Here is a 27,755-nt window from a genome sequence, read left to right on the forward strand (position 1 = left end):
ACATCACCTCACATCACTCACACACACTCACCTCACATCACATCACACCACCTCACATCACCTCACATCACCTCACATCACACCACCTCACACCTCACACACCACATCACACCACCTCACATCACACCACCTCACATCACACCACCTCACACCACCTCACATCACATCACACCACCTCACACCACCTCACACCACCTCACACCACCTCACACCACCTCACACCACCTCACACCACCTCACACCACCTCACACCACTCCACCTCACACCACCTCACACCACCTCACACCACCTCACATCACCACATCACACCACCTCACATCACCCACATCACATCACCACCTCACATCACACCACCTCACATCACACCACCTCACACACCACCTCACATCACACCACCTCACACCTCACACCACCTCATCATCACACCACCTCACACCACCTCACACCACCTCACATCACCTCACATCACCTCACACCACCTCACCATCTCGCATCACCTCACATCACCTCACACCACCTCACACCACCTCACACCACCTCACACCACCTCACACCACATCACACCACCTCACACCACCTCACACCACCTCACATCACCTCATCACACCACCTCACACCACCTCACATCACCTCACACCACCTCACACCACCTCACATCACCTCACACCACCTCACACCACCTCATCACACCACCTCACACACACCACCTCATCACCTCACATCACCTCACATCACACCACATCACACCACCTCACATCACACCACATCACATCACACCACCTCACATCACCTCACACCACCTCACATCACCTCACACCACCTCACACCACCTCACATCACACCACCTCACACACACCACATCACACCACCTCACACCACATCACCACCTCACACCATCACACCACCTCACATCACCTCACACCATCTCACATCACCTCACACATCACACCACCTCACATCACCTCACACCACCTCACATCACCTCACACCACCTCATACCACCTCACATCACCTCACACCACCTCACATCACCTCACACCACCTCACATCACCTCACACCACCTCACACCACCTCACATCACCTCACACCACCTCACATCACCTCACACCACCTCACACCACCTCACACCACCTCACATCACCTCACAAATCACACCACCTCACATCACCTCACACCACATCACACCACCTCACATCACACCACATCACACCACCTCACACCACCTCACACCACATCACACCACCTCACATCACACCACCTCACCTCACACCACCTCACATCACACCACCTCACACCACCTCACATCACACCACCTCACATCACACCACCTCACATCACCTCACACCACCTCACACCACCTCACACCACCTCACACCACCTCATGACCTCACACCACCTCACACCACCTCACATCACCTCACACCACATCACACCACCTCACACCACCTCACATCACCTCACATCACACCACCTCACACCACCTCACATCACCTCACACCACCTCACACCACCTCACATCACCTCACACCACCTCACACCACCTCACACCACCTCACACACCTCACACCACCTCACACCACCTCACCTCACACCACCTCTGTCTGTCTGTCTGTCTGTCTGTCTGTCTGTCTGTCTGTCTGTCTGTCTGTCTGTCTGTCTGTCTGTCTGTCTGTCTGTCTGTCTGTCTGTCTGTCTGTCTGTCTGCCTCACTTCCCTGGTCTGTCTGTCTGTCTGTCTGTCTGTCTGTCTGTCTGTCTGTCTGTCTGTCTGTCTGTCTGTCTGTCTGTCTGTCTGTCTGCCTCACTTCCCTGGTCTGTCTGTCTGCCTCACTTCCCCTGCCTCTGTACCAGTTTCTCTACCCCTATCTAAGTGTCCTCTCTCTCTCTCCGTCTCCTTCCAGTCTCCCACCTTCTCCAGAGCTTCACCGAGGGAGAACTGAAGAAGGTGATCGGGACTCTGATTGACAGGAGTAGCAAGAGGAGAGGCAGGAACAGTAGAGAGGAGAGCCAGGAGAGCTCCTCCCAGACGACTAAGGGAGCTAAGAGTGGGCGGAGGAAGAGGTTAAAGCCGTGCTCTTTGCGGGAGGTGGAGGTGACGGTGGGGGAACTGGGGCTGGGCTACGACAGCGACGAGACTCTCCTCTTCAGGTACTGCAGCGGCAGGTGCACCGCGCGCCGACGACGCAACTATGACATCGCCCTGGAACACACGAGGAGGGCGGGGCTCATTAAAAAGGGGCGGAGAGACAAGGTGCAGTACAGCCCGTGCTGTCGGCCTATCGCGTACGAGAAGGATATCTCCTTCCTGGATAACAACAGTAGATACCACACGGTGCAGGAGGTGTTGGCACGGGAGTGTGGCTGTGCGTGACCCTGGGGGAGGTGTGTAAACGTTTAATAACGACCACATCCTCTGAACCACCAATGAGTAATGGCTACTGAGATGATGTCATAAGAGAATAATATGATGTCTCAGTGTGGATGCAATGCCTCATGAAAAGCGAGACTTGTCATCGCAGGTGTTACGGTCACGTGATGCAGGAAGTGTCGGCTCTGGAGGCGTTGCTGTGCACGATCTCTGAACACGGGGCCTGTTTCCGGAAAGATCCGTGGAGTTTTCTTTTTATCCGTCTTGATGTACTGGCAGCTTTGCCTTTCGAAAGGCAGCGTTCTGGAGGACCCAGCATTCAAATAAAACGGCAATATGCTCTATCATAGAGAACAGAATTCATTGCTATGTACATGTATTTCGGTTGGATACATGGATATTACCCACGGATATCGGATTACAGCGAAAATGCCTCTGGATGAACTTTTGACATTGGGCCGATAACAGGAGGGCGACATGTTGGCGAACATTCAGATAGATGTGATCGTCTGTCACGTGGAATATAGGGACTGCGATCAGCTCTGTGAATTCCATTCCTATCTGCAAGGTTGTGAACCTTTCACCTCATGGAATGTGAGTCTGCCCTCTGGTGGCGTTGGAGCTGCAGGACCTCCATGTTCTATGAGAAGGAGCACCAATGCCTTCTGGGATATCATGTCAGGTCTAGTTCATTTTGTTATGTGCACAGGATACACGTGGTATGCAGTACAATGAAATGCTTACCTGTAGATTCATTCTCGGCGATGCAACATCCTAAAAAGACAGAAGTCAAAAAATTAAGAATAATAAAAAAATAAGTTACATTTAAATATCGTCTGACTTCCCGGGGTCCTGGGATACCGTACTGCGTACGGGAAGATAGAGCAACAGGATGACGTCTCTGAATATGGATCTGTGTGGATGTATTCAGGGATGGAATTCAAGGATTTTGTGTACCGATCAGCTTGAGCTTATAGACTCTGGCATTTTTACTACGCAAGGTCCAAAATCTATGCAATGGGATATTTTAATAGAAAAAAATAGCTAGCCAGTGGGCTAGTTTGGTATATTTTCTTCTAGCCCAGTCTAAAAAGTACTAGCCTCGGGCTATTTGTATGGAACTGGTTGAGGGCAACACACCTGTAGTGAACTTCTGAGAATCATGAGAGCATGGACCCGGTCACTAGAACCGTACTGAGTATGGACCCGGTCACTAGAACAGTACTGAGTATGGACCCGGTTACTAGAACAGTACTGAGTATGGACCCGGTTGCTCTGGATAAGAGCGTCTGCTAAATGACTTAAATGTAAATGTAAATGTAGAACAGTACTGAGTATGTGGCATGATCAATAGAGAGAAACTCTTCTGTTTTTGAAATCAGAAAGGAATGATAAATAGTTAATTCAAAATATTGATCAATGACCTTTACTGGACCATTATCAAACAACTTCCCTTCCCTTCCAACTGCATACAAACCTCCATGGAGATATCACAAAATGTCTGCCGTCTAGATATCACAAAATGTCTGCCGTCTAGATATCACAAAATGTCTGCCGTCTAGATATCACAAAATGTCTGCCTTCTAGATATCACAAAATGTCTGCCGTCTAGATATCACAAAATGTCTGCCGTCTAGATATCACAAAATGTCTGCCGTCTAGATATCACAAAATGTCTGCTGTTTTATCTTCTCTAAAAATTCTGAGATGTTCTGTGGCATTTTTGTCTAAGGGTGTTCCAGCAAAAACACAAGCATTATATCTTTGTTATTTCCATTCGAGGCATTTATCTAGTACTCTTCAAAAAAGAACTTTCTCCAAACACAATCACGATCAGTAATTCACTGACATAATGTCCTCCAAAGCGTTTGCCAATACATTATGTAAGAACTCACTGTTTGATTTTATTGCTGTGGTTTCAGATTACAGGTTACATAATTACAGAATATTCTTCAACTTTAAAGTGCTGAAAGAAATATATAACCTTATAAATATATAATACATTATATAATTCACATCCCTGATTAATGTGAACAATAAGTTTATAGACCCTATGGGCCCTGTTCAAAAGTAGTGCACTATTAAGGGTGCCATTTTGTATGCACACATACAAAACTAATCAATATGTTAGTCTGAAAGTATTCAGAATGACTTTTTCCACATTTTGCTACATTAGAGGCCTTATTCTAAAAATGGATTCAATAGTCCCCCCCCTCATCAATTTGCACACAATAACCCATAATGACAAAGCAAAAAGGTTTTTAGATATTTGTTGCTAATTTATTTAAAAAATACAAAACAGAAATATCACATTTACATAAGTATTCAAACCCTTTACTCAGTACTTTGTTGAAGCACCTTTGGTAGTGATTACAGCCTTGAGTCTTCTTGGGTAGGACGCTACAAGCTTGGCACAAATGTATTTGGAGTTTCTCCCATTCTTCTCTGCAGATCCTCTCAAGTTCTGTCAGGTTGGATGGGGAGCGTTGCTGCACAGCTATTTTCAGGTCTCTCCAGAGATGTTCGATCTGGTTCATGTCCGGGCTCTGGCTGGGCCACTCAAGGACAATCAGAGACTTGTCCCAAAGTCTCTCCTGCATTGTTTTGGCTGTGTGCTTAGGGTCATTGTCCTGCTGGAAGGTGAACCTTCGCCCCAGTCTGAGATCCTGAGCGCTCTTGAGCAGATTTTCATCAAGGATCTCTCTGTACTTTGCTCCGTTCATCTTACCCTCAATCCTGACTAATCTCCCAGTCCCTGCCGCTGAAAAACATCCCCACAGCGTGATGCTGCCACCACCATGCTTCACCATAGGGATGGTGCCAGGTTTCCTCCAGACAGGCCAAAGTGTTCAATATTGGTGTCATCAGACCAGAGAATCTTGTTTCTCATGTTCTGAGAGTCTTTAGGTGCATTTTGGGCTGTCATGTGCCTTTTACTGAGGAGTGGCTTCTGTCTGGCCACTCTACCATAAAGGCCTCGTTGGTGGAGTGCTGCAGAGATGGTTGTCCTTCTGGAAAGTTCCTCCATCTCTACAGAGGAACTCTAGAGCTCTGTCAGAGTGACCATCAAGTTCTTGGTCACTTCCCTGACCAAGGCCCTTCTACCCCGATTCCTCAGTTTGGCTGGGTGGCCAGCTCTAGGAAGAGTCTTGGTGGTTCCAACTTCTTCCATTTAATAATGATGGAGGCCACTGTGTTCTAGGGGGCCTTTAATGCTGCAGAAATGTTTTCGTACCCTTCCCCAGATCTGTGCATCGACACAATCCTGTCTCGGAGCTCTACGCACAATTCCTTTGAACTCATGGCTTGGTTTTTGCTCTGACATGCATTGTCAATTGTGGGACCTTATATAGACAGGTGTGTGCCTTTCCAAATCATGTCCAATCAATTGAATTTACCACAGGTGGACTCCAATCAAGTTGTAGAAACATCTCAAGGATGATCAATAGAAACAGGATGCGCCTGAGCTCAATTTTGAGTCTCATAGCAAAGGGTCTGAATACTTATGTAAATAAGGTATTTCTGTTTGTATTTTTTTTTTTTTTTTTGAAATATCTAACAACCTGTTTTCACTTTGCCATTATTGGGTATTGTGTGTAGATTGCTGAGGAAAAACATTTATTTAATCCCTTTTAGAATAAGGCTGTAATGTAACAAAATGTGGGGGAAAGTCAAGGGGTCTGAATACTTTCCGAATGGCACTGTATAAGGCCATGAGGTTTACCTGACCTGGGAAATCTCTGGCGCCTGATTCTGTCTGTGTATTTATTTGGAAGTAAATTATGGTTTTAAGAATATTTATCTAGTAGACATAGCAGCTTACCCATTTGTTGAGCAACTGTGCCAAAATGTTTTTTTATCTAACATGACTGACTGCTACATAAATCTAATATCTATTTCAAAGAGTTCCATCATCATTATTTATCTCCCTCTTTTCTAAACACACAATTTAGTTTTCTCCATCTTGTTTATATTACCCTACATGGATTTAATTGTGTTAACCAGCTGCTTTACTGGACAAATTCCCAGTGGTGGAAAAAGTACTCAATTGTCTTGAGTAAAAGTAGGTTCCCTAATAGAAAATGACTCCAGTAAAAGAGAAAGTCACCCAGTGAAATACTACTTGAGTAAAAGTCTACAAGTAATATGGTTTTAAAATGTACTTAAGTACAGTCACAGTGGTGGAAAAAAGTACTCAATTATCATACTTGAGTAAAAGTAAATGCTATACATCAAATTCCTTGTATTAAACAAACCATACAGCCCCGTTTTCTTGTTTTTCTTTATTTATGAACAGCGAGAGGCACACTCCAACACTCAATCACTTGCAAAAGCTGGATTTGTGTTTCGAGAATCCGCCAGGTCAGAGGCAGTAGGGATGACAACGCGTTATATTGGTAGTAGAGGTCTTCTCGGGTCCAACCTGAACGGACCTGAGGACTATCAAATCTGGACTAGAACCGTATCTTAAGTGACCCGAGTAACAAACAAATTATTTTTATCAGCCAAGTTGCTCTTCTGGTTAACGAATAGTTATTTATATGTTGGCTAGGGCTTTTATAAGTAAATCAATTCACCGTATTAGCGTTAAAAAAAATGCTATAGGCTATGTAGAGCTGTGGGTAGGTCTATTCGGGTCCACTCGGGGTCGATCAGTTGTAGTCACAGTACATAGATCCGATTGACAATCAAACAGGACCAGATCCAGCACGAGGGAAATTTTAGAATTTTGTATCCCAGAACCGCTCTGATCACTGGTTGGGTCTCGTATTGATAGGTGTGTGAATTGGACCATATTTCTGTCCTGCCTGAGCATTCAAAATGTAACGAGTGCTTTTTGGTGTCATGGAAAATGTATGGAAGTAAAAAAGTACATATTGTCTTCAATAGTGAAGTAAAAGCAAACATTTTCAAAAAATATCAATGGTAAAGTACAAATTCCCGCCAAAAACTACTTAAGTCGTACTTCAAAGTATTTTTACTAATTACTTTACACCGCTGCAAATGCCTTGCTATGATATTGTAATGAAACAGCAGGCAGCAGGTCTCGAACCCTCGACCCTCTAGCCCGAAGTTCAGCGCGCTATCGACTGTGCCGCAAAAGCATGCTCAAACGTAAGATGCGATATACGCGCTTATAAACCCAGGGTTGTTACACTACTCCCTCCTTTCAAGGGTCGTTACAATACTATATATGTCCTTTTCCACCACGTATAATGTTTTTCTGACAATGCATTACCCCACCTCTATCCCAAATAATGTATCTACTTTTTCAGACGTGGTCCGGAATCATCCATCCCAGCGTTTTCAACATCACACCTGAAACCTATGACCCATTCTAGGCCTTCTACTGCTTACAATTATCTCACTATCATAACATTACAGGTATCGTGCACTATATAGAGAATAGGGTGCCATTTTGGGACACAAACATTTTTTAACATTTTTTTGAATGCTCAACTATTCGATCGATTTTCCCTTTGTACATTTTACCGCCTTCCTTACCGCGAAAATTGAAAATGATCATACAGTCGTTACTGGTAATGACACGAGTGGGCCCGCTGGTCTGAAGTGTACGGTAAAGAGAGGAGGAGGAGGAGGCGTGCGCTATTCATACCAACATTACATTACGCACGGGCACACTAGAGTGGAACAGGTGACGAGAACACCAGGTGAGACCACTTTCTCTTCACACGCAAACACTTGCAACAAGTACCATTTTTGTTGGGTAATCGTATACTTCATTATTGCTTAGTTGTGGTATGTTAGTTGAATTATTTTTGGATAGATAGTGGTTTGAAGTTATGGCATTGGAAAAAAGGTGTGGTTGTTGTGTAAGTGTTGCCTAGACAACAGGAGTAATGACTTTCGTTTTTCTTTTATAAAAGTGGTGTAAATTAAGCAAATTAAGGAGGCAAATTAGGGTGGTCTATTGGTTAGAGCTTTGGACTAGTAACCGAAAGGTTGCAAGTTCGAACCCACGAGCTGACAAGGTACAAATCTGTCGTTCTGCCCCTGAACAGGCAGTTAACCCACTGTTCCTAGGCTGTCATTGAAAATAAGAATTTGTTCTTAACTGACTTGCCTAGTTAAATAAAGGAAATATGATACTTGATATGAAGACTAAAATACCTAATGCAATTGCAATATGAACACATTTGCAATTATGACGGTTTATGATTAATTGACTATTGAACTGACTTGTGATGGCTTGGTGCACATGTACATAGTAACAGGTCTCTAGGGGAGGGTGTAGCCTAGTGACACGTCTCTAGGGGAGGGGTGTAGCCTAGTAACAGGTTTCTAGGGGAGGAGTGTAGCATAGTTTGACTTTCTTTTTTCTCCTTGCTTGCTCATTATACTTCCTCTGTTACAATTCATAAAGTTGAACCTACATCTGAATACAAAATTAACTAAGCAGATGGAGTATTTTACTCCATATTTTACAGTAACACAGAAGACATGGCCTCAGACACCAAGGCCACAGACCCACTGGAGGTACTGAGACAGCAATGTCTGGCCAGGGGAGTGGCTGGCATCAAGGGACTGGCAAGGTAAGAGCAACTGATTAAAATACAAAGCAAAACATCAACAACAATTCTTTTTTGTAACTTTACAATAACGCTTTCTTATGGTATTATGATATTCACTCACAAGTGAAAATAGTCTGCAGGCAAAAGGCCAATAATAATTCATAATAACTGATTCATAATTGATTATTACATTTAAATAGATACCCAGAGACAGGTGGTTAATCTCTCCACATCCTCTCTCTTCCTCACCGGTCCATACAGGACGTTCCGCATCATGGACGACGATGGCAGTAAGTCTCTGGACCTGCAGGAGTTTATTAAAGGACTGGAGGACTATGGTGTGGTGGTGAGCAGAGAGGAGGCCCGGCAGATCTTCACACTGTGTGACAAGGACGGCAGTGGCAGCATCAACTTCAACGAGTTTCTGGAGAATCTGAGGGTATAATTACAGAGTAGTGACACTAAAAACGAATTGATTATGCACATTTATTCATTATGGACGGTGTAGAATAATGGTTCTCTCATAATAATAGTATTTGAACGAGCCAAAGTACATCTAATAATTGCATGATAAAGGTGCAGTGATGTATATTGCTGTTTTCATGTGTTTGTGTTTCCTCCAGCCTCCCATGTCCAGTGCCAGGATCTCTGTGATTGGCCAGGCCTTTAAGAAGTTAGACCGGACAGGGGACGGGGTGGTGACTGTGGAGGACCTGAGGGGGGTCTACAACTGCTCACAACACCCCAAATATAAGAGTGGGGAGTGGACAGAGGAACAGGTCTTCCTAACTTTCCTCAGCAGCTTTGATTCCCCCAACGACAAAGACGGCAAGGTAATAAATACATTTGTCCGTTTACTGGAATGACGAACTGGCTAGCCTGGGTACCAATCTGTTTGTGTTAACATTCCACACGCCTTGCCACTCCAAACAGTCTGGCCTTTCTCCAATCTTCAAATGTGAACATTCTATCAATAATCGGGACGGCAGGGTAGCCTAGTGGTTAGAGAGTTGGACTAGTAACCGAAAGGTTGCAAGTTCAAATCCCTGAGCTGACAAGGTACAAATCTGTCGTTCTGCCCCTGAACAGGCAGTTAACCCACTGTTCCTAGGCCGTCATTGAAAATAAGAATTTGTTCTTAACTGACCTGCCTAGTAAAATAAAGGTAAAAAAATAAATAAAAATCAGCTCAAAGAGAACAGACGATGTCATATTTTAGGCATATGGCACGGAGTACAAGGAGTGGAATGTTACCACAACAGACGATGTCATATTTTAGGCATATGGCACGGAGTACAAGGAGTGGAATGTTACCACAACAGACGATGTCATATTTTAGGCATATGGCACGGAGTACAAGGAGTGGAATGTTACCACAACAGACGATGTCATATTTTAGGCATATGGCACGGAGTACAAGGAGTGGAATGTTACCACAACAGACGATGTCATATTTTAGGCATATGGCACGGAGTACAAGGAGTGGAATGTTACCACAACAGACGATGTCATATTTTAGGCATATGACAAGGAGTGGAATGTTACCACAACAGACGATGTCATATTTTAGGCATATGGCACGGAGTACAAGGAGTGGAATGTTACCACAAAACCGGTCCTGAGCCCATTTTCATAAAACATCTTAAGTTAATTCCCCCCTTATCTTTTCACTTAAAGTTTCCTTAACTTTAAGTCAGATGCACAAAACATCTTAAGTTAATTCCCCCCTTATCTTTTCACTTAAAGTTTCCTTAACTTTAAGTCAGATGCACAAAACATTTTAAGGTTAATTTCTCCCTTAAATGAAGTGGAAAAAGTTAAGGGTGCCCATGAGGTCTATAAGAGTATTTTGAAGATAAATACACAACGCAGAGTTTGAGAGGACGAGAGTACTACACTAAATATAGTACTAATGGTCAATAGGGAATTGTAAATAGGAGTTGGGTCTCTCAGTTCAACAGCTGTTTAGAATCTGTGGAATGTCAATCCTGAACTCAGAGCTACGTGTGCTACGTTCTGTACATTAAGTCGGGGGCAGGATACTTGTTATTTGGCCATTGGCCAAGTTGTACTGCAAGGACTTCTGATTGGTCAACCCCAGGCTAGGGAGTGGGGTTATAAATGGCATCCTGTTCCTTTGATTTGGGGGAAAAGCTGAGGACAGGGGAGACTGAACATCTGAACATCTACCTCCCAGCATAACATCTTGATTTGTCCTTCTCAAATAAACCTATTTTTCTCCCATTGATTTGCTTTGGAGTTTGTTATTGAAGAATAACACCAATAGCTACCTACTCTCAAAGTTAGCTTGACATGCTAGCTGACCAGCTAGCTACCTACTCTCTAAGTTAGCTTGACATGCTAGCTGACCAGCTAGCTACCTACTCTCTAAGTTAGCTTGACATGCTAGAAAGTAATAGAAACAAGTTGAGAAAAAAAAGTAACTAAAATAAATATGTTTTATTATCTTCTAAATAAATGTGTTTGTCCTGGCTTGGAACATTGAATCAAGTCATCTCCACGGTAACCAGAGGCTCTGCCTTACCTGCCTTGAAACTACCCATAAAACTCTTAAATTATGACCTTACGTTTCCATTTCCATTCAACCCCCTTAAACGAGTCCCTTTGGTAAAGGGAAATTATTCCTCAAGAGAAACACTTAAGATGTTTTATGCAAACAGGCCTTGTATTTCAGGCTAATGAATTGTAGCTGATATTACATTAAACAAACAAACAAAAAAGGGTTTTAAAAAAATAAATAATTATACACAACTTTTTACGTACAAAAGGAAGGAGCAGATATTCTTGGCTTGGTTACTTGGTTTTGTATATTTTGTAAATGAGTTGTCTTGTCCTTCTCCTTTAGGTAACTCAGGAGGAGTTCATGAACTACTACAGTGGAGTGAGTGCCTCTATTGACAGCGACGGATACTTTGTTACTATGATGCAGAATGCCTGGAAGCTGTAGGCACCGCTGGCTATCTACATTTACGTGTATTCTACTAATATATTTGGCTAATCATAAAAAGGCACATTTGCATTCATTTAGAACTTATGTATGTGTACATGTGAGAAAATAGACAAAATGCTAGTTTATAGTTTTTCAATGGAACAGAATAGCTTTAAATGCACAGATACAACCGATTTCTACTGAATGATTTATATATATTACAAATATTAATCACGTTCCTTTGTGCCATATTGCTTTGTCTTGATAAGATCCCTCTTATGGTTTAAGCTACATCATAATTATGCAAATGTTTGCCAAATAGACTACCTTTCTCGTAGCACAATGAGTGTTCCTTTAAATGCCTTATCTACCTGCACATAAGCTCATAAGATCGGGACCACCGTGTGCTGAAGCGAGTAGCGAGGTCCATACAGAAATGGTTTCTCGAGATTTGAATTTGACTGGCCTTCAGCTATTTGTTAGTCAGCTTGTCTATAATTAGATATAATGAGAAATGAGAATGTTTCATGGGAAGACTGAAGAAACTCTTGCTCACCAGAATAATGTAATAAATCGATATAATGGATGCTTCAACGTTGTTGACATCGGTAGCACAATGAGTGTTTCTTTAAATGCCTTATCTACCTGTACAAGTACAGTATATGTGGATCCAAGTTATGTGCTATGCTAATAACCATAGCTACTATGCATAGCCAAAAGCAATGGACGGAGAATCCCCAGACTCTCTAACCCAGACTGTTGTAATCGAGTGCATTCAACTCAGAGGTCCAAAACCGCCTAAGCGTGAAATTGAATTATGATTGCATATGCACTGTTATAATTTGTTATTATGGTTTAAAAGCCCAAGGTCGTCATTGCTAGTTTTCTGCGCTTTAATTACCTGTGGACAATTAGGCGATATGTCAAGTTTGCAATTCAGGGAGCTGTCAATGGTACTGAAATGTAATTGACAATCAGCCCCGTGTTTGCCTGTAGTGCCGGCAGAGGGAGCAACAGGGCAACGTTTATTATTTAATTCCTATAGGCCTACAGGTATAATAGCATGCGCACATGTACCTGTAAATAGTTCTGAGAAAGTAGATTTCTTATCTACCGGTGCGTGAAAAGATTGATTCAGGATTAAACACATTTTTGCAAACACATTTTTGCATTCTGTTTTCTATTTTTGCAGGCTCTTTGTAAAATGTTGTGCAGTGAAATTAAACATCTTTCCTGTTGCCTCACAAATTGTTTCAGATGACTCAATTGAGAGGTTAAAAAAAAAAAGGTATTGCTTCCCAAATCCTGATAAATTTTGAATGTGAGATGACATGGGCCAGCCGTAGCCTAATCCCCTGGTCAGGCGTCGCTCCCATCCTGCCCGGGCCAGCCGCTCAGCAGCTCAAGGGCAAACGGAGGTTTTAGGACCTTCCACTCTCAGCGCAACGGCTCAGGAACACGCATGAATTACAACCGTGCGCTTTTTGTGGCTATTTGAAGTTTTATCAGGACTGACATTTTGTAGCAATCAAATGGAAAGGAAGGGTGTTTTGGGTGAGTCCGTAGGCGGGCGTTGACCCTGTAGCACCGAATGAAGCGCGGTTCAAAATGCCTAACATCAGGGGATTTGACAACTGGCATTCATCCGGGAGTCACTTTTAAACGATAACCTCTGGATTCGGCCTCGCAACATAACAGGCGCCATTTTCAGTCTCTCTAACGTGTAATTGAAGTAATTTATCGATTTAATAATCAGGATCTTCCTGGAGACAAATGAAACATGGATTCTACATGGATTCTACTTGGGTTTTCTGGCCATTCTGTTCTCTAAAAACTGAAACACGAAACTCTGGAAGCTATGCTACAGAACACGGAGTTTCACACGTAAGTATTCATTCTTTATTCATGCTTTATCATGTATTTTTGCAGGCCTATAAAGTTTAATTTTGTAGGTGCTATTTGACCAATATTGAAAAATCATAGTGTTTAATGAATGCAGGGGCCTGCTTTACAATTAAGCATAGAACGAGTGCATTTTGATGGAAATTGGACTGGGCCTAACAATGTTTTCGCTCATAATTTTCAAAACCACCAAAAATATTGATTTGACAAAAGCCACAAACTTCTTTAACATGAAAATGAAGGTTCACATTCTCAATGAAATGTAGGGCACATTCTCAATGAAATGTAGGGCACATTCTCTTGTGTGCCCTACATTTCATTGAGAATGTACCCTACATTTAATTGAGAATGTGCCCTACAGTTCATTGAGAATGTGCCCTACATTTCATTGAGAATGTGCCCTACATTTAATTGAGGATGTACCCTACATTTAATTGAGAATGTACCCTAAATTTAATTGAGAATGTGCCCTACATTTAATTGAGAATGTACCCTACATTTAATTGAGGATGTACCCTACATTTAATTGAGAATGTACCCTACATTTAATTGAGAAGGTACCCTACATTTAATTGAGAATGTGCCCTACATTTAATTGAGAATGTGCCCTACATTTAATTGAGAATGTACCCTACATTTCATTGAGAATGTACCCTACATTTCATTGAGAATGTACCCTACATTTCATTGAGAATGTACCCTACATTTCATTGAGAATGTACCCTACATTTCATTGAGAATGTACCCTACATTTCATTGCAGTCATCAAATAAAAAGCAAATGATCTGTGTCAGAGAATGTCGTTTTTATACTTCAGTCACAATTGATCAAGTCAAACCATTGCATGTATCCCAGCCCAAGAAAAACTAATTGTAGAGCATTTTTAAATGGTAAATGGGGAGAGTTTGTTGCACAAATATATCCAAACATCAATCTTCCATGCAGGCTAATTGCTTTTCTAGAACACGTACAGCCTGAATTAAAAAGGCAAACTTTTTGGAATTTGCACATTCACCTCCTTTACCTGTTTATATAACATCCCTCTATACAACATCCCCATTGGGGCGGCAGGTAGCCTAGTGGTTAGAGTGTTGGGCCAGTAACTGAAAGGTTGCTGGATCAAATCCCTGAGCTCACAAGGTAAACATCTGTCATTGTAAATAAGAATCTGTTTGTTTAACTGACTTGCCTATTTAAATAAAGGTTAAATAAAAAATTTAAAAACAACATTAAAATAAATGCATCGAGATACACTACATGACAAAAAGTATGTGGACACCTGCTTGTCAAAAATGTTATTCCAATATCATGGGCATTAATATGGAGTTGGTTCCCTCTTTGCTGCTATAACAGCCTCCACTCTTCTGTGAAGGCTTTCCACTAGATGTTGGAACATTACCGGGGGGACTTGCTTCCATTCAGCCTCAAGAGCATTAGTGAGGTTGGGCACTTATGCTGGGCGATTAGGGGTGGTTTGCAGTCGGTGTTCCAATTAATCCCAAAGGCGTTCGACGGGGTTGAGGTCCCTCTGTGCAGGCCAGTTAAGTTCTTACAAACCGATCTTGACAAACCATTTCTGTATGGACCTCACTTTGTGCACCGGGGCATTGTCATGCAGAAACAGGAAAGGCCCTTCCCCAAACTGTTGCCACAAAGTTGGAAGCACAGAATCGCCTAGAATGCCATTGTATGTTGTTAAGATTTCCCTTTACTGGAACCAAGGAGCCTGAATCATGAAAAACAGCCCCAGACCATTATTCCTCCTTCACCAAACTTTACAGATGGCACTATGCATCCGGGCAGGTAGTGTATTCCTGGTATCCTCCAAACCCATATTCGTCCGTCGGACTGCCAGATGGTGAAGCGTGATTCATCACCCCAGAGGACACGTTTCCACTGCTCCAGTGTCCAATGGCGGCGAGCTTTACAGCACTCCAGCCGATGTTTGGCATTGCTCATGTTGATCCTCTGCTTGTGTGTGGCTGCTCGGCCATGGAAACACTGCCGATGGGGGGCCGATGGTCGGGCTGTCTTCTGAGAATTCTTAGGCGGCCTAATTAACCTCCACTTCCCTCCGTTCTACTAGCAAACGTGCAATCTTTGGAAAAGAAAAATCGATGACCTACGCAGAAGATTAAACTACCAACGGGACATTAAAATATGTAACATCTTATGCTTCACAGAGTCGTGGCTGAACAACGACATTATCAACATACAGCTGGCTGGTTATACGCTGTATCCGCAGGACAGAGCAGCGGCGTCTGGTAAGACAAGGGGCGGCAGACTATGTATTTTTGTAAATAACAGCTGGTGCACGATGTCTAAGGAAGTCTCAAGGTTTTGCTCGCCTGAGGTAGAGTTTCTCATAATAAGCTGTAAACCACACTTTCTACCTAGAGAGTTTTCATCTGTTTTTTTTTGTAGCTGTCTACATACCACAGCAGACTGATACTGGCACTAAGACGCCGCGCTCCTAGTGGCCGGGAACTTTAATGCAGGGAAACTTAAATCCGTCTTTCCAAATTTCCATCAGCATGTTAAATGTGCAACCAGTGGGAAAAAACTCAGGACCAACTTTACTCCGCACACAGAGACGTGTACAAAGCGGTCCCTCGGCCTCCATTTGGCAAATCAGACCATAATTCTATCCTCCTGATTCACGCTTACAAGCAAAAATTAAAGCAGGAAGCACTAGTGACTAGATCAATAAAAAAAGTGGTCAGAGGAAGCAGATGCTAAGCTACAGGACTGTTTTGCTAGCACAGACTGGAATATGCTCCGGGATTCCTTCGATGGCATTGAGGAGTACACTTCATCAGTCATTGGCTTCATCAATAAGTGCATCGATGACGTCGTCCCCACAGTGACCATACGTACATACCCCAACCAGAAGCCAGGCACCATCCGCACTGAGCTAAAGGCTAGAGCTGACACTTTCAAGGAGCGGGACTCTAACCTGGAAGCTTATAATATATCCCGCTATGCCCTCCGACGAACCATTAAACAGGCAAAGCATCAATACAGGACTAAGATTGAATCGTACTACACCGGCTCTGACTCTCATCGGATGTGGCAGGGCTTGCAAACCATTACAGACTACAAAGGGAAGCACAGCTGAGAGCTGCCCAGTGACACGGGCCTACCAGATGAGCTAAACTACTTCTATGCTCGCTTCGAGGCAGATAACACTGAAACATGCATGAGAGCACCAGCTGTTCCGGAAGACTGTGTGATCACGCTCTCCACAGCCGATGTGAGTGAGACCTTTAAACAGCTCAACATTCACAAGGCCGTAGGGCCAGACGGATTACCAGAACGTGTACTTACATGCGCTGACCAACTGGCAAGTGACTTCACTGACATTTTCAACCTCTCCCTGTCCGAGTCTGTAATACCAACATGTTTTAAGCAGACCACCATAGTCCCTGTGCCCATCAACACTACGGAAACCTGCCTAAATGACTACCGACCCGTAGCACTCACGTCTGTAGCTATGAAGTGCTTTGAAAGGCTGGTCAAAGGCTCACATCAACACCATTATCCCAGAAACCCTAGACCCACTCCAATTTGCATACCGCCCTAACAGATCCAGATGATGCAGATGATGCAATCTCTTGCATTCCACACTGCCCTTTCCCATCTGGACAAAAGGAACACCTATGTGAGAATGCTATTCATTGACTGCAGCTCAGCGTTCAACACCATAGTGCCCTCAAAGCTCATCAATAAGCTAAGGACCCTGGGACTAAACACCTCCCTCTGCAACTGGATCCTGGACTTCCTGATGGGCCGCCCCCAGGTGGTAAGGGTAGGTAACAACACATTGGCCACACTGATCTTCAACACAGGGGCCTCTCAGGGGTGCGTGCTCAGTCTTCTTCTGTACTCCCTGTTCACTCATGACTCAGACACGACTCCAACACCATCATTAAGTTTGCCGATGACACAACAGTGGTAGGCCTGTTCACAGACAATGACGAGACAGAATATCCCTAGAGACCTGTCCATGTGGTGCAAGGACAACAGCCTCTCCCTCAACGTGATCAAGACAAATGAGATGATTGTGGACTACATGAAAAACAGGACCGAGCATGCTCCCATTCTCATCGACAGGGCTGTAGGGGAACAGGTTGGGAGCTTCAAGTTCCTTTGTGTTCACATCACCAACAAACTAACATGGTCCAAGCACACCAAGACAGTCGTGAAGAGGGCACGACAAAACCTATTCCCCCTCAGGAGACTGAAGAGATTGGGCATGGGTCCTCAGATCCTCAAAATGTTCTACAGCTGCACCATCCTGACTGGTTACATCACTGCCTGGTATGGCAACTGCTCGCCCTCCGACCACAAGGCATTACAGAGGGTAGTGCGTACAGCCCAGTACATCACTGTGGCCAAGCTTCCTGCCATCCAGGATCTCTATACCAGGCGGTGTCAGAGGAAGGCCCTAAAAATTGTCAAAGACTCCAGCCAAACCCTCCCCTAACCCGGACAACGCTGCACCAATTGTGTGCTGCCCCACTGGTCTCCCGGTCACGGCCGGCTGCGACAGAGCCTGGACTCGAACCCAGAATCTCTAGTGCCTTAGACACTGCACCACTCAGGAGGCAGTCCAAGAGGCTTCTAAACAGCTTCGACCCCCCAAACCATAAAACTCCTGAACATCTAATCAAAAAATGGCTAACCAGACTATTTTCATTGCCCACTTCCCCTTTTATACCACTGCTACTCTCATCTATACATAGTGACTTTAATAACTCTACCTACATGTTCCTATTACCTCAATTACCTCGACTAACCAGTGCCCCCTGTATATAGTCTCCACATTGACTCTGTACCGGTACCCCCTGTATATAGTCTCCACATTGACTCTGTACCGGTGCCCCCTGTATATAGCCTCCACATTGACTCTGTACCGGTACCCCCTGTATATAGCCTCCACATTGACTCTGTACCGGTACCCCCTGTATATAGCCTCCACATTGACTCTGTACCGGTACCCCCTGTATATAGTCTCCACATTGACTCTGTACCGGTACCCCTGTATATAGTCTCCACATTGACTCTGTACCGGTACCCCCTGTATATAGCCTCCACATTGACTCTGTACCGGTACCCCCTGTATATAGTCTCCACATTGACTCTGTACCGGTACCCCCTGTATATAGTCTCCACATTGACTCTGTACCGGTACCCCCTGTATATAGCCTCCACATTGACTCTGTACCGGTACCCCCTGTATATAGTCTCCACATTGACTCTGTACCGGTACCCCCTGTATATAGTCTCCACATTGACTCTGTACCGGTACCCCTGTATATAGTCTCCACATTGACTCTGTACCGGTACCCCCTGTATATAGCCTCCACATTGACTCTGTACCGGTACCCCTGTATATAGCCTCCACATTGACTCTGTACCGGTACCACCTGTATATAGCCTCCACATTGACTCTGTACCGGTACCACCTGTATATAGCCTCCACATTGACTCTGTACCGGTACCACCTGTATATAGCCTCCACATTGACTCTGTACCGGTACCCCTGTATATAGCCTCCACATTGACTCTGTACCGGTACCCCCTGTATATAGCCTCCACATTGACTCTGTACCGGTACCCCCTGTATATAGCCTCCACATTGACTCTGTACCGGTACCCCTGTATATAGTCTCCACATTGACTCTGTACCGGTACCCCTGTATATAGCCTCCACATTGACTCTGTACCAGTACCCCCTGTATATAGCCTCCACATTGACTCTGTACCGGTACCCCCTGTATATAGTCTCCACATTGACTCTGTACCGGTACCCCTGTATATAGTCTCCACATTGACTCTGTACCGGTACCCCCTGTATATAGTCTCCACATTGACTCTGTACCGGTACCCCTGTATATAGCCTCCACATTGACTCTGTACCGGTACCCCCTGTATATAGCCTCCACATTGACTCTGTACCGGTACCCCCTGTATATAGCCTCCACATTGACTCTGTACCGGTACCCCTGTATATAGTCTCCACATTGACTCTGTACCGGTACCCCCTGTATATAGTCTCCACATTGACTCTGTACCGGTACCCCTGTATATAGTCTCCACATTGACTCTGTACCGGTACCCCTGTATATAGTCTCCACATTGACTCTGTACCGGTACCCCCTGTATATAGCCTCCACATTGACTCTGTACCGGTACCCCTGTATATAGCCTCCACATTGACTCTGTACCGGTACCCCCTGTATATAGCCTCCACATTGACTCTGTACCGGTACCCCCTGTATATAGTCTCCACATTGACTCTGTACCGGTACCCCCTGTATATAGTCTCCACATTGACTCTGTACCGGTACCCCCTGTATATAGTCTCCACATTGACTCTGTACCGGTACCCCCTGTATATAACCTCCACATTGACTCTGTACCGGTACCCCCTGTGTATAGCCTTCACATTGACTCTGTACCGGTACCCCCTGTATATAGTCTCCACATTGACTCTGTACCGGTACCCCCTGTATATAGTCTCCACATTGACTCTGTACCGGTACCCCCTGTATATAGTCTCCACATTGACTCTGTACCGGTACCCCCTGTATATAGTCTCCACATTGACTCTGTACCGGTACCCCCTGTATATAGTCTCCACATTGACTCTGTACCGGTACCCCCTGTATATAGTCTCCACATTGACTCTGTACCGGTACCCCCTGTATATAATCTCACTATGGTTATTTTACTGTTGCTATTTAATGACTTTTTCATATATTTTTTAACTGCATTGTTGGTTAGGAGCTCGTAAGGAAGCCTTTCACTGTAAGGTTTACACCTGTTGTATTCGGCATATGTGACTAATACAATTTGATTTGATTTGAAACCCATTTCATGAGGCTCACAACGAACAGTTATTGTGCTGACGTTGCTTCCAGAGGCAGTTTGGACCTCGGCAGTGAGTGTTGCAACCTGGGACAGACGTTTTCTTTACGCTCTTCATCACTCAGCAGTCCTGTTCTGTGAGCTTTTGTGGCCTACCACTTCGCGGCTGAGCCATTTTTACTCCTAAACGTTTCCACTTCACAATAACAACACTGACAGTTGACCTGGGCAGCTCTAGCAGGGCCGAAATTTGACGAATTGACCTGTTGGAAAGGTGGCATCCTCTAGACTGTGCCACATTGAAAGCCACTGAGCTTTTCAGCAAGGGCCATTCTACTGCCAGTGTTTGTCTATGGAGATTGCATGGCTGTATGCTCAAATTTTATATACCTGTCAGCAATGGGTGTGGCTGAAATGGTCAAATCCACTAATTTGAAAGGGTGTCAACACAATTCTGTATATACAATGTATCTCCCATAACAATGTTTTATCTACAACAATGCCCAGTCATTCTAGCAATTCCCATTAGTTTCATACCTTTTCCATTTCCCTCAGTCAGAATGAATATTGTCCATTAGCCGATGTTGTGGTATTACTGTGTTGAAATCATTATTGCCGCGTGGTGTATTATTAAGTGATTCAGTATTGTCTACAGTCGTCATAGCAAAAGGTTTTCAGGATAGGAATAATTAGGTCATTCAGGAGATGCGTGGTGTTATATACGTTACCTCTGCTGGTTTAGTCATCTGACAGTCCCACCCACATATAGTGAACAATCACAACATCATAGACATCAGCTGACCACGTATAGTGTGCTCTTTCCATGACATAGACTGACCAGGTGGATCCAGGTGAAAGCTGTGATCGCTTATTAATGTCACTTGTTAAATCCATTTCAATCAGTGTAGATGAAGGGGAGGAGACAGGTTAAAGAAGGATTTTTAAGCCTCGAGACAACTGAGATATGTGTGCCATTGAGGGTGAATGAACAAGACAAAATATTTAAGTGCCTCTGAACAGGGTTTGGTAGTAGGTGCCAGGCACACCTGTTTGGTTGTGTCAAGAACTGCAACGCTGCTGGGTTTTTCAGTTTCCAGTGTGTATCAGCTCAATATTACGAAGGTGTTCCTAATGTTTTGTACACTCAATGTATAGTGTACACTCGCAACATCATAGACATCAGCTGACCTGTATCGACTTTATACTTTAGTGTGACAGACACCATGGCCGCCATGCCGGAAAACCTGTATTCACACAGTTCAAAGACAGGGGTGGATCTGATCCTAGATCAGCACTCTTACTCTGAGACACTTTGTGAATAAAGGGCCCTGGCCTCTGTCAGTGGTTGAAGTGGGAAGTTGCTGTGGAGTTGCTATGGAGACCTGAAATCTCTATAATCCTTAGTAAACACAGACTCTAAAATTAGTAAAGATATAAGTAAATTGAGGTGTCTCTTCACATCATCCCACTGATAGGGATGCATGACATTATTCTGGTTTTACACCAACTGATAAATTAAATGGATTAGTTTAGTCGATAAAGAGAGAAAATACAACGTCAGCCCAACTAAGCAAATGTTGTTGTTGGGTTTTGGTGTTGTTGTTGGGTTTTGGTGTTGTTGTTGTGTTTTGGTGCTGTTGTTGTGTTTTGGTGCTGTTTTGGTGTTGTTGTTGTGTTTTGGTGTTGTTGTTGGTGTTGTTGTTGTGTTTTGGTGTTGTTGTTGTGTTTTGGTGTTGTTGTTGTTGTGTTTTGGTGTTGTTGTTGTTGTTGTGTTTTGGTGTTGTTGTTGTGTTTTGGTGTTGTTGTTGTGTTTTGGTGCTGTTTTGGTGTTGTTTTGGTGTTGGTGTTGTGTTTTGGTGTTGTTGTTGTGTTTTGGTGTTGTTGTTGTGTTTTGGTGTTGTTGTTGTGTTTTGGTGCTGTTGTTGTGTTTTGGTGCTGTTGTTGTGTTTTGGTGCTGTTGTTGTGTTTTGGTGTTGTTGTTGTGTTTTGGTGCTGTTGTTGTGTTTTGGTGCTGTTTTGGTGTTGTTGTTGTGTTTTGGTGTTGTTGATGTGTTTTGGTGTTGTTGTTGTGTTTTGTTTTTGGTGTTGTTGTTGTTGTTGTGTTTTGGTGCTGTTGTGTTTTGGTGCTGTTTTGGTGTTGTTGTTGTGTTTTGGTGTTGTTGTGTTTTGGTGTTGTTGTTGTGTTTTGGTGTTGTTGTTGTGTTTTGGTGTTGTTGTTGTGTTTTGGTGCTGTTGTTGTGTTTTGGTGCTGTTTTGGTGTTGTTGTTGTGTTTTGGTGTTGTTGTTGTGTTTTGGTGTTGTTGTTGTGTTTGGTTGTTGTTGTGTTTTGGTGTTGTTTTGGTGTTGTTGTTGGGTTTTGGTGTACTGTTGTTGTTTTTTTGGTGAAGGCCAGGGTAAGGTTTTGTTGAAGGGGAGGGTTTTAGTGAATGTAGGCTTTGTGTTTTGGATAGTTTAGTTGAAAGGTAGGGTTTTGGTGTTGGGTTGGGTTTTGGTGCTGGGTAGGGTTTTGGTTGAAGGGTAGGGTTTTGGTGAAGGGTAGGATTTGGTTGAGGGGTAGGGTTTGGTTTGTTGTGGTTTTGGTTGAAGGGTAGGGTTTTGGTGAGGGGTAGGGTTTTGGTTGAAGGGTAGGTTGTTGGTTGAAGGGTAGAGTTTTGGTTGAAGGGTAGGGTTTTGGGGAAGGGTAGGGTTTTGGTTGAAGGGTAGGAATTTGGTTGAAGGGTTTTGGTTTACTGTTGATGGGTTTTTGGTGAAGGGGGTAGGGTTTTGTTGAAGGGTAGGGTTTTGGTGAATGGGTAGGGTTTTGGGAAGGGTAGGTTGGGGTGGGGTTTTGGTTGAAGGGTAGGAATTTGGTTGAGGGGTAGGGTTTTGGTTGAAGGGTAGGGTTGGGTTGGTAGGGTTTTGGTTGAAGGGTAGGGTTTTGGTTGAAGGTCAGGGTTTTGGTTGAAGGGTAGGGTTTTGGTTGAAGGGTAGGGTAGGGTTTTGGTTGAGGGGTAGGGGTAGTGTTTTGGTTGAGGGGTAGAGTTTTGGTTGAAGGGTAGGGATTTTGGTTGAAGGGTAGGGTTTGGTTGAGGGGTAGGGATAGGGTTTTGGTTGAAGGGTAGGATTTGGTTGAGGGTAGGGTTTTGGTTGAAGGGTAGGGTTTTGGTTGAAGGGTAGTAATTTGGTTGAAGGGTAGGGTTTGGTTGAGGGGTGGGATTTTGGTTGAAATGTAGGAATTTGGTTGAAGGGTAGGGTTTTGGTTGAAGGGTAGGGTTTTGGTTGAAGGGTAGGGTTTTGGTTGAACAATACAACACAACACAACACAACACAATACAATACAATACAGCACAAACAACAAAACACAATACAACACAACACAATACAACACAACACAATACAACACAATACAATACAACACAATACAATACAACACAATACAATACATCACAATACAACACAACACAATACAACACAATACAACACAATACAATACAACACAATACAATACAATACAACACAACACAATACAACACAACACAATACAACACAACACAATACAACACAATACAACACAACACAATACAACACAATACAATACAATAGGGCAATACAACAAACAACACAATACAACACAGGACAAACAATACGACACAACACAATACAATACACCACAATACAATACAACACAACACAATACAACACAACACAATATAATTGAAGGGACAAACAGGGTTTTGGTTGAACACAATACAATACACCTTTTGGTTGACAATACAACAGGGACAAACAATACGGTAAAATACAATACAACACAGCACAAACAATATGACACAACACAATACAACACAACACAACACAATACAATAAACACAATACGATTACAACACAATACAACACAACACAACACAATGCAATACAGCACAAACAATACAACACAACACAACACAATACAATACTGGTTGAATACAACACAACACAATACAATACTGCACAAACAACACAATAACACAATACAACACAAAGGGTTTTACAGCACAAACAATACAACACAACACAATACAACACAATGAAGGGTAGGGTACAACACAGCACAATACAATACAACACAACACAACACAATACAATACAACACAACACAACACAATATAACACAACACAATACATCACACAATACAATACAATACAACACAACACAATACAACACAACACAATTTACAACACAATACAACACAACACAATACAATTACAACACAATACAATACAACACAATACAACACAACACAATACAATACAATACAACACAACACAATACAACACAACACAATAGGGTTTTGGTTGAATACAATACAACACAATACAACACAATACAATACAACACAATACAATACAATACAACACAACACAATACAATACATCACAATACAATACAATACAACACAACACAATACAATACAACACAATACAACACAATACAATACATCACAATACAATACAACACAACACAATTTACAACACAACACAGGACAAACAATACAACACAATACAACACAATACAATACAACACAACACAATACAATACAACACAACACAGGATAAACAATACAACACAACACAACACAATACAATACAACACAACACAAATACAATACAACACAATACAATACATCACAATACAATACAACATAACACAATACAATACAACACAACACAGGACAAACAATACAACACAATACAATACAACAAACACAACACAATACAATACAACACAACACAATACAATTGACAACACATCACAACACAATACAACACAAACAATACAATACAATACACAACACAACACAACACAATACAAACACAACACAACACAACACAATACAATACAATACACACAATACAACATAACACAACATAATACAACATAACACAACACAACACAATACAACACAACACAACATAACACAACACAACACAACACAATACAATACAACACAACACAACACAAACAACACAACACAATACAACACAACACAACACAACACAAATATACAACACAACACAATACAACACAACACAATACAACAACACAATACAAATACAACACAACACAACAACACAACACAACACAACACAACACAATACAACACAACACAATACAACACAATACAACACAACACAACACAACACAATACAACACAATACAATACAAACACAATACAACACAATACAACACAACACAATACAATAAATACAACACAACACAATACAATACAACACAACACAATACAAACAATACAACACAACACAACAATACAACACAATACAACACAATACAATACAATACAACACAACATACAACACACAACACAACAATACAACACAATACAATACAATACAATACAACACAACAACACAACACAACACAATAATACAACACAAACACAACATACAATACAACACAACACAATACAATACAATACAACACAACACAATACACACAAATACAATACAATACAATACAACACAACACAATACAATACAACACAACACAATACAATACAACACAATACAACACAATACACAATACAATACAACACAACACAATACAATACATAACACAATAAGCACAATACAACACAACACAACACAACACAACACAATACAATACAACACAATACAATACAAACAATACAAATACACACAATACAATACAACACAATACAATATAACACAAACAATAATACAACAACACAACACAATACAATACAATACAACACAAATACAATACAACACAACACAATACAACAATACAACACAATACAATACAATACAACACAATATAACAGCACAATACAACAGCACAACACAATACAATACATAACACAATAAACAACACACAAACACAACACAATACAATACAACACAACACAATACAATACAACACAACACAATACAACACAAACACAATACAACACAACACAATACAATACATCACAATACAACACAGGACAAACAACACAACACAACACAACACAATACAAAACAAACACAACACACAACACAATACAACACAACACAACACAACAACACAACACACAACATCACAATACAACACAGGACACAACACACAATACAATACAAACAATACAAATACAACACAACACAACACAATACAACACAACACACACAATACAATAATACAACACAGGACAAACAATACAACAACACAATATACAACACAAATACAATACAACACAATACAACAATACAACACAGGAAACAAACAATACAACACAATACAATACAACACAACACAACACAATATCAAATACAACATAGGACAACACAACACAATACAATATAACACAACACATAAACAATACAACACAATACAAATACAACACAATACACAATACAACACAACACAACACAATACAATACATCACAACACAATACAATACAACACAACACAAAACAACACAACACAATACAACACAACACAATACAATACAACACAACACAACACAACACATCACAACACAATACAACACAACACAATATAATACAATACATTACAGCACACACAACACAAAACCATTTTTATTTTTAAATTTAATTTCACCTTTATTTAACCAGGTAGGCTAGTTGCGCCCTGGCCAAGATAAAGCACAGCAGTGCGACACAAACAACAACACAAAGTTACACATGGAATAAACAAACATACAGTCAATAATACAATAGAAAACGTATATATACAGTGTGTGCAAATGTAGTAAGATTAGGGAGGTAAGGCAATAAATAGGCCATGGAGGTGAAATAAGGACAATTTAGCAATTAAACACTGGAGTGATAGATGTGCAGAAGATGAGTGTGCAAGTAGAGATACTGGGGTGCAAAGGAGCAAAATAAATAGCATAAATAGCAGTATGGGGATGAGGTAGTTGGATGGGCTATTTACAGATGGGCTATGTACAGGTGCAATGATCGGTAAGCTGCTCTGACAGCTGGTGCTTAAAGTTAGAGAGGGAGATATGAGTCTCCAACTTCAGTGATTTTTGCAGTTCGTTCCAGTCATTGGCAGCAGCGAACTGGAAGGAAAGGAGGCTGAAATAGGAATTGGCTTTGGGGGTGACCAGTGAAATATACCTGCTG

The 27,755-nt window shown here is 42.3% G+C and overlaps 1 protein-coding gene across 2 annotated transcripts; it reads left to right on the plus strand.

Annotated features, from left to right (window-relative positions):
- The first annotated feature begins 7,955 nt into the window (after positions 1–7,955).
- Positions 7,956–13,015, plus strand: LOC115125542 (calcyphosin-like protein). Of its 2 annotated transcripts, none has more exons than XM_029655064.2 (5): positions 7,956–8,041; positions 8,819–8,923; positions 9,164–9,341; positions 9,526–9,735; positions 11,769–13,015. In XM_029655064.2, the coding sequence occupies exons 2-5, from the start codon at positions 8,832–8,834 to the stop codon at positions 11,868–11,870; spliced, it is 582 nt and encodes a 193-aa protein (XP_029510924.1). In that variant the 5' UTR covers positions 7,956–8,041; positions 8,819–8,831; the 3' UTR covers positions 11,871–13,015. The 2 variants fall into 2 exon arrangements, with proteins under 2 accessions (XP_029510924.1, XP_029510925.1); XM_029655065.2 differs by having other exon boundaries at positions 8,036–8,097.
- The last annotated feature ends 14,740 nt before the right edge of the window (positions 13,016–27,755 follow it).

Source organism: Oncorhynchus nerka, linkage group LG9b (assembly GCF_034236695.1).
Source record: "Oncorhynchus nerka isolate Pitt River linkage group LG9b, Oner_Uvic_2.0, whole genome shotgun sequence".
Lineage (NCBI taxonomy): Eukaryota > Metazoa > Chordata > Actinopteri > Salmoniformes > Salmonidae > Oncorhynchus > Oncorhynchus nerka.

Bases quoted from the DNA above. Each gene is read 5' to 3' on its own strand.
- LOC115125542 (XM_029655064.2), top strand. From the start codon at position 8,832: ATGGCCTCAGACACCAAGGCCACAGACCCACTGGAGGTACTGAGACAG. The intron at 9,342-9,525 runs GTATAATTACAG...TGTTTCCTCCAG, and splicing joins AGTTTCTGGAGAATCTGAGG to CCTCCCATGTCCAGTGCCAG. The intron at 9,736-11,768 runs GTAATAAATACA...CTTCTCCTTTAG, and splicing joins CCAACGACAAAGACGGCAAG to GTAACTCAGGAGGAGTTCAT.